General features: G+C 39.7%; 2 protein-coding genes across 2 annotated transcripts; both read right to left on the bottom strand.

Moving 5' to 3' along the window:
• Positions 1-2,249: 2,249 nt before the first annotated feature.
• On the bottom strand, positions 2,250-4,655 carry LOC117485487 (protocadherin beta-15-like). Its single transcript, XM_034134038.1, has one exon. The coding sequence runs from the start codon at positions 4,653-4,655 to the stop codon at positions 2,250-2,252; it is 2,406 nt and encodes an 801-aa protein (XP_033989929.1).
• A 2,143-nt stretch (positions 4,656-6,798) lies between these two features.
• On the bottom strand, positions 6,799-9,216 carry LOC117485486 (protocadherin beta-15-like). The gene has a single exon (XM_034134037.1). The coding sequence runs from the start codon at positions 9,214-9,216 to the stop codon at positions 6,799-6,801; it is 2,418 nt and encodes an 805-aa protein (XP_033989928.1).

The raw sequence follows: 9,216 nt of genomic DNA, 5'->3' as shown, positions 1-9,216 counted from the left end.
CACTTTATGGTAAGGGTACATGAATCATCATTAATTCATGCATGAAAAAGCATGAATTCATTCATGTAGTACTTCATGAACTATCAGTAATGTACAAGGATTAATAGTATCTCATGCATGACTTAATGCAGGAACAATACCTTAATTAATGCATCAACTAAGGTATCTCAATCATCATGACTTCTGAGTTATTAATGATGTTCATGTCTTCTTCATATAGATCTGCAGTTAAAGTGACAGGCCAAACAACTGACCAGTCACAGCAATTCCAAGTGTTGTAATCATGATTAACTAAGCATTATTGTGTCATTACTTCATGTTTATGCCCCTTCAATAAAGTGGTGACCGTGGTCTGTCGGTCACAGCAGTGCATGTATTCTGTTGAATTCAAAGTGTTGTAATCATGATTAACTAAAAATCAATAATTTGGCAGCTTAGGGGAAACCGAACTGAGAAACCTTTGAAAGAACATCTTGCAGTTATAGAATGGACTTACTGGCTTGGAAACAGGCATAAGAAAGGACCTCTCGGTCGTTTACTGAACTACATTCGGGTCATGTTTCCCTGATTGAACCACCAAGAGCTCACTGACTTCAGATATGAAGAAGATGGACGTTTCAAGATAGCCCCTCTTCGTGACTCACATCTATTATCATTACATATGAGTCAGGAGTTTTTTTCTGAAAGATAAATTCCTGATGATCTATACGCAAGTAATTTCAGTGCATTTTATCTGTTGTGGTCAAGTTAAAATCACAAATAATTCAACTGCCATCTTGTGTCTTTGCCGAAAAATGTTATTGCTTTCTTATGTGACATGATATGTGAAAATGTGATCTTGTTGGCTTTGGATTATACATTAAACTTTGTTAATATTATGAATGAGTTATCTTAAATGGTTTGTGAGCTTTAAAATAAGTAGATACATACAAAAAAGTCCTGACTAAATAATTGATAATAGAAATTAAGTCCAAAATTATGATCTAATTTGCATTTGTAATATTGCCAAATACATGATGCCTAAATAGACATAAGGGCTGACTTTATTTGAGGGATCACAAAGATGATTGATGCATGAGCACCAAATGGTTAATAACGGTGATTTCACAGGCCATTAATCATATGTTATTTATCATTGTAAACGACGGAACAGGTCACCACTTTATTTGAAGGGGCACAAACATGATGAAGTATGCTTAGTTAATCATGATTACAACACTTGGCATTGCTGTGACTGGTCAGTTGTTTGGCCTGTCACTTTAACTGCAGATCTATATGAAGAAGACATGAACATCATTAATAACTCAGAAGTCATGATGATTGAGATACCCTAGTTCATGCATTAATTAAGGTATTGTTCCTGCATTAAGTCATGCATGAGATACTATTAATCCTTGTACATTACTGATAGTTCATGAAGTACTACATGAATGAATTCATGCTTTTTCATGCATTAAGTCATGCATGAATTCATGATGATTCATGTACCCTTACCATAAAGTGTTACCCACATATTTTTGTCTTTAAATTTCACAATGAGATTTAAAATTGAAAGATGAAAATATTACTGCACTGAAAAGAAGGCACATTACAATAAATGGAATTAATTGGATAATGAGATTAATTTACAAACAAGCCACTTCGATCACGGCTAAATATTGATGTGCTCATGTCCTTGTTTTACTTGTGTGTTTTTAATTTAGAGCACCAAAACTTTAACTCAAATCCCAGATTTTAAGAATAAAATAGAACACGGGCATCTGGAAAACTAACTTCTAAGTAATGTGTCCTTTAGAATAGATGTTTAAAAACAAATAAAACGGATACAATGGGTGGGCTGCTCCTGAAAATACACAATAGCAACAGAGAGGTTCAGCATTAATAAAATCACCGACTTCATTTTTTAGCACCAAAGAGAGAGACAAGTTGAAGGTCGACTAAAAAAACAAGTGTTGAAACACAGGAGTAGTTTTGACAGAAAGACCGGTTTCAATAATAATAAATGCTAATTCAAAAAAGCCTATAGTCAAATAACCAAATAATTTGAACCACCTGCTTACTATTGAATACTATCAAATATTGATGCATCATTAAGCCCTTTGAGTGCATGAAGTAAAGCTCCTAGTTACTTGTAGAGTGTCGTTCATTTGATTGACCTTACATTGTCTTAAAAGGTAGTTTAAAGAAAAACAACGGCAAAAATGCATCTGAACAGCTTGGTTCACTTGATGCAAATATAGGTGTCAACATTAAGTGACGATAATTCCTACCTCAGGAGAAGAATCACAGTCTCCAAACACTTCAGCAAAGTCTGAAGAGCTTTTCCTCAGAGTCTGGTCAGCAGGCAGTGTGTTGTCATTGTAAGATGACTCGAACTTAAAGTCACTGGTTCTAGAACCTGTTGTCAGGTAGGCGTCATAATTGTAAGCGCTGCGTAAAGTTCCTGTGCCGTCGACATCTGCGTAATTAGGAGGGAGATAAGCGCTGGGGATGGCGACTGCTCCATCAAACAACAGTCTGGGCTTTCTCCTGCGACAAAACCTCACACCCAGGATGATGATGATGAAGGTGAGAAAAAAGGTGGACACAGACACCAGCGCGATGATCAGATAAGAAGTCAGTTTGGAGTTCTTCTCATCATAAGAAATATCCTTCAGTTCTGGCACCTCAGCCAAGTTATCAGAGATAAGTAAATACAAGGAGCAGGTGGCAGAGAGAGAGGGCTGTCCGTTATCTTTCACTGACACAATAAGGTTCTGTTTCATGCTGTCAGACTCAGAAATGTCCCGCTGTGTCCTGATCTCTCCGCTGTGGAGACCAATAGTGAAAAGTCCCGGATCAGTGGATTTGACAATATGATAGGACAGCCAGGCGTTCTGTCCGGAGTCCGCGTCCACCGCGATCACTTTGGACACCAGAGAGCCTCCGTGTGCAGCTTTGGGGACCAGCTCGGTCATGTAGGAGTTGCCCTCCGGGGATGGGTACAGTATCTGAGGAGAGTTGTCATTCACATCCGATATGAACACACTGACGGTCATGTTGCTGCTGAGCGGAGGAGAACCGTTGTCTCTGGCCATCACGTGCACTTTAAAACTCCTGAACTGTTCATAATCAAACGACCTGACAGCGTGGATCACCCCCGTGTCTCCATTAACAGACAGATAGGAGGACACCGGGGCACCGTTCACCTCACCGGGTAACAGAGAATAAATAACGGTACCGTTTTGTCTCCAGTCGGGGTCTCGAGCAGTAACGGAACATAAAGTGGAGCCAGGTTTGTTGTTTTCAGTCACATATGCGCTGTAGGACTGCTCCTCAAACACAGGTGGGTTGTCGTTGATGTCTGCTACAGATAACTGAACAGTTTTAGAGGAGGACAGAGGGGGAGAGCCCTCGTCAGTGGCAGTGATTGTAATGTTGTAATCAGACACTAGTTCACGGTCCAGTTGTCCTGTGGTCACCAGAGAATAATAGTTTTTAATAGAAGGAACCAACTTAAAAGGGACGTTTTGCTGAATGGAGCAGCGGACCTGTCTGTTATTCTCAGAGTCTCTATCCTGCACGTTAATGATGCCCACCTCTGAACCAGGTGACACGTTCTCAGGTATGGGGTTAGTCAGTGATTTTAAACTGATAACAGGGGCGTTATCATTAATATCTGTAATTTCAATCAACAACGTTGCATATGATGCCAGCCCTAGACCATCTTTAGCACTAATCTGCATTTCATAAGACGATTCTTTTTCATAATCAATATATCTTACAACTTTAACTTCTCCCGTTTTAGGGTCCAGAGAGAAAACTTGGTTTTCATCTGACACATGATCAAACCCATAGGTTACTTCACCATTTATTCCTTCGTCTGCATCAGTTGCACTGACTCTGATCACCAATGTATCCTGAGGAGAGTTTTCAGGAAGACTGGCTTCATATACGGCCTGACTAAACACTGGGACATTATCATTAGCATCCAGCACAGTGACGTGTATGACTACAGTACCTGATCTCTGAGGAGAGCCTCCATCAAACGCGGTAAGCAAAAACATAATCTCTTTTTTTCCCTCTCTGTCTAATTCTTTGTCTAAAACTAATTCACCATATTTTCGTCCACCCTTTGTCTTTACGTTTAGTTTGAAATTATCGTTCTCCTCCAGTGTGTAGCTCTGAACACCATTTTCTCCAATGTCTCCATCTTTCGCTTCATCCAAAAGAAAATGTGCACCTTTGACCGCTGATTCCTGGATTTCAAAATTAAGTGACTCCTCTTTAAATTGGGGTGAATTATCATTAATATCTTGAACGCGAATATTTATACGGTGCAGTTCTAGTGGATTTTCCAGTACGAGTTCCTGTTTTAAAACACACGATGCCTTTTTTGCACAGAGCCCTTCTCTGTCAATCCTTTCCTGTACGATCAAATCTCCGGTGTTGAGATTTACACCGCAGTACTTAACGACATTATCTTCGGTATCAATACGGGCCTTGCGAGCAGACAATCTGCCCAAATCAAGTCCAAGATCTTTAGCGATATTTCCAATTACAGATCCACGTTTCATCTCCTCCGGGATAGAGTAGCTCACGTCTCCATAGCTGGGGTGGAGGCCGAGAAGAATAAAAGCAACGCCGTAGAGCAGCGCAAATCTGCTGCATCCCATACTGCAAGTAAGAACTGCTACCAAGTTTGTCCCAAATCAATCAAGAATACAGCTGCGATTTCCTCCAATATACACACTCTTCACACTGCGTTCATATCACGAAGCGTTTTTGTAAACCACGGTACAATAGCATAACCAGGCTTTAAATGTGCTGAGACCGAAGGGTGGAGAATGACTACCCTCTCGTGTACTGGTACACACTGACACCATGAGTATTTCCCGGGTACAACATGGTGAGGTAGGATTTGGGTCGTGTTTACATTTAGATACTAAGAGAACTATGTTAGAAATGACAACAACAATGATGATAAATATTTTTCTTTTTTAAATAAACATTAACTATAGTCGCTTAGCCCTTGGGACTAACAAACGATACAACATATGATTACTTAGCCCCCTAGAAATGTAAAACAATAGCACAGAGTGCGGATGAATCCAAAAATAATTATGTGCTTGACAAATGATAGACATTAAACAATCACTAACAGGTGAACCGCTTCTTTATATGTTTACTTTTACGTATCATTTTAACATATTGCCTTAATGTTTTGATATGCCTAAACTCAAACATGAAACTGGTCAGTTCCTCCCTTGATGCAATTATTTCCCATTTCCACCTTAATGGGTTAAGATGGATAATTTAAAGTTAAGACAATGTTGTTAAATATCTTCTTGTATAGTTTTGGTCACCCAATATTTAAATTGTTCTGATTGAAAACATAAAGTAATTATTTCAGCACTAATATCAATACAATTAAACCTACTGAACGGTCATTTGACTTTCAAATACTATACATTGAAGCAATGTGTGCCTCCAACTACATGACAAGCTTTAATAATCACTATTACTGCTGCATGGTAATGAATGCAGATCTCATGGACAAATGACTGTATACATATACTTCAGAATTTATGGGCAACTTACAGGAGACCAAAACATCCGACAAATTTCTCTCAAAAAGAAAAAAGTTGTATGTGCTTTAATCTACATTGTCTACAAATAAAAGCTAATTTAACTCCTAAATTTGACCTTTTCAGACAGGCTTATCATCAACTTTTAATAAAATCAGTAGAGCAATGCTACCATTTCAAATGTTACATTAGAGAAGTGAAATGCAGGAAACAAGGAATCTAATGTTAAGAACAACATTTAAAGGTGTTCTGCATGTCGCTTTATAAAAAACTTGTTTTACATGTTTTGTATTTAAATAGAGAAATTATTATTTGTCCCTCTCTCGTGCACTTTTGTGTACTCAATTATTACTGGCAAAAAAGGTTTATTCGCTATAAATATGCCTTAAGATATGCCCCAAAAACTGTACCTCATAAAGCAGATCTTGAGATTTATAAATGTATTCTAGAAGATCAAAATGTATTCAAAGCACCTCAGTTTGAGAGTGCAAGTCAATGAAACAACAGTTTTGTAATTAGGTTTTCATTATGCAATAGAAAAACACATGAATACGAAATCATACAAAAGCCTGGAAAATGATCTACCAAATTATGTCAGTGGGTGTGACTGTGTGTACCAGATTGATTTAAGACATAACACATTCAATAGCAAAACCAGCATCATTGAAAAACACCATGAACAATATACTCAAGCAGAATAAGGGACAACATATGCAAAACCTTCAACTTATTAGTGCTCTAACGCAGTGTCCCAATATCAATAAGAAGTAATCAGATCCAATTATAAAGAAGAAACTACGATTCAATCAAATAAGAAAAACAAATAAATACAATGATACTAGTAAATGTTGAGATAAAATATCATTCAGAAAATGAAATATATAACCAAGTTTACATAAAGTAAAGTCAAAAAGAAAATCAAAGAAATATGTATAATATAAAAGTAAATTAGCCGTAAAAATATAAGTGAATAACAAACCGATTTCAGCACCATGGACAGAGTTAAGTTAACGTAATTTCAAACGATTTCTATAGCTTGATGGGCAATCATGTGGGAAGATAAAAGGCAAGTTAAACTGAAGATAAATTCCTCAGAATGTATAATGGTAACTGGGCATCATATGTTTTGTTAAAGAATACTATAAATATGTATATTTACTCACAACCTTAGAATATAACTGCAACAAATACATGGTGGGTAAATACACATTTTTCAGGATGATGAACACGACTATGATGTAATGATACATGGCCCTACCTCAGGAGAAGAATCACAATCTCCAAAAACTTCAGCAAAGTCTGAAGGGCTTTTCCTCAGAGTCTGGTCAGCAGGCAGTGTGTTGTCATTGTAGGATGACACGAACTTAAAGTCACTGGTTCTAGAACCTGTTGTCAGGTAGGCGTCATAATTGTAAGCGCTGCGTAAAGTTCCTGTTCCGTCAACATCTGCGTAATTAGGAGGGAGATACGCGCTGGGGATGGCAACTGCTCCATCAAACAACAGTCTGGGCTTTCTCCTGCGACAAAACCTCACACCCAGGATGATGATGATGAAGGTGAGGAAAAAGGTGGACACGGACACCAGCGCGATGATCAGATAAGAAGTCAGTTTGGAGTTCTTCTCATCATAAGAAATATCCTTCAGTTCTGGCACCTCAGCCAAGTTATCAGAGATAAGTAAATACATGGAGCAGGTGGCAGAGAGAGAGGGCTGTCCGTTATCTTTCACTGACACAATAAGGTTCTGTTTCATGCTGTCAGACTCAGAAATGTCCCGCTGTGTCCTGATCTCTCCGCTGTGGAGACCAATAGTGAAAAGTCCCGGATCAGTGGATTTGACAATATGATAGGACAGCCAGGCGTTCTGTCCGGAGTCCGCGTCCACCGCGATCACTTTGGACACCAGAGAGCCTCCGTGTGCAGCTTTGGGGACCAGCTCGGTCATGAAGGAGTTGCCCTCCGGGGCGGGGTACAGTATCTGAGGAGAATTGTCATTCACATCCGATATGAACACACTGACGGTCACGTTGCTGCTGAGCGGAGGAGAACCGTTGTCTCTGGCCATCAGGTGGACTTTAAAACTCCTGAACTGTTCATAATCAAATGACCTCACAGCGTGGATCACCCCCGTGTCTCCGTTAACAGACAGATAGGAGGACACCGGGGCCCCGTTCACCTCACCGGGTAACAGAGAATAAATCACGGTACCGTTTTGTCTCCAGTCGGGATCTCGAGCAGTAACGGAACATAAAGTGGAGCCAGGTTTGTTGTTTTCAGTCACATGTGCGCTGTAGGACTGCTCCTCAAACACAGGTGGGTTGTCGTTGATGTCTGCTACAGATAACTGAATAATTTTAGAGGAGGACAGAGGGGGAGAGCCCTCGTCAGTGGCAGTGATGGTAATGTTGTAATCAGACACTAGTTCACGGTCCAGTTGTCCTGTGGTCACCAGAGAATAATAGTTTTTAATAGAAGGAACCAACTTAAAAGGGACGTTTTGCTGAATGGAGCAGCGGACCTGTCCGTTAGTCTCAGAGTCTCTATCCTGCACGTTAATGATGCCCACCTCTGCACCAGGTGACACGTTCTCAGGTATGGGGTTAGTCAGGGATTTGATGTATATCACTGGAGCATTATCATTTACATCAGTGATTTCTATCATTAATTTGGAATCGGATGAAAGTCCATAACCATCTTTGGCATCGATGCGCATTTCATATTTAGAATTATTCTCGAAATCAAGTAGTCCTATGACTTTGATCTCTCCAGTTTTACTGTTGAGTGAGAAAACCTTTTTAGCCCTTTCTGAGATTCGGCTAAACTCATAAGTAACCGCCCCATTGACTCCCTCGTCTGAATCAGTAGCACTTACAGTGACGACCAGAGTATCAAGGGCAGAGTCTTCAGGCAGACTGGCTTTGTAGAAGGCTTGGTCAAACACTGGGGCGTTATCATTAGCATCCAGCACAGTGACGTGTATAATAGCACTTCCTGATCTTTGTGGATTGCCACCATCAACAGCAATCATCACTACATTTAAATCGTGTTCTTTTTCACGGTCTAGCTCTTTCTCTAACACCAACTCGACATTTTTAGACCCATCAGTATCGTCTCGGACAGATAACACAAAGTGTTCGTTATTTTGTAAAATGTATTGTTCAACCATATTTTTTCCGATGTCAGTGTCGTGAGCTTCATTGAGGCGATATCGGGCTCCTTTGATAGCCGATTCTCTTATTTCCAGTTTAATTATATCCTTTGGAAAAACGGGTGAATTGTCGTTCACATCCTGAATAAGCAGTGAAATGCGGTGCAGCTCCAAGGGGCTCTCTAGGACTAGTTCATATTTAAGCAAACATGAAACCTTTTCCGCACACAGCTCCTCCCTGTCAATTTTTTCCCGGATGATAAAATGTCCTGTTTTTAGATCAATATCGCAGTAGTGCTGATAGCTTTCCTCCGTATCAATACGGGCATTACGAGTGAACAATTTCCCTGCTTCAAGCCCGAGGTCCTTGGCAATATTTCCAACAATGGATCCAGGTCTCATCTCCTCTTGAACAGAATAGCTGAGGTCTGCAATGGCGATGTAGACAAATAGGGCAAAGAGGTAAAAAAAAAACAGCATCAATCTCTCTTGTAGCTCCAT

The sequence above is a fragment of the Trematomus bernacchii genome, unplaced genomic scaffold, assembly GCF_902827165.1.
Source record: "Trematomus bernacchii unplaced genomic scaffold, fTreBer1.1, whole genome shotgun sequence".
Lineage (NCBI taxonomy): Eukaryota > Metazoa > Chordata > Actinopteri > Perciformes > Nototheniidae > Trematomus > Trematomus bernacchii.
The sequence above is the reverse complement of the archived record's forward strand: the minus strand, read 5'-3'. Positions and strand labels throughout refer to the sequence as shown.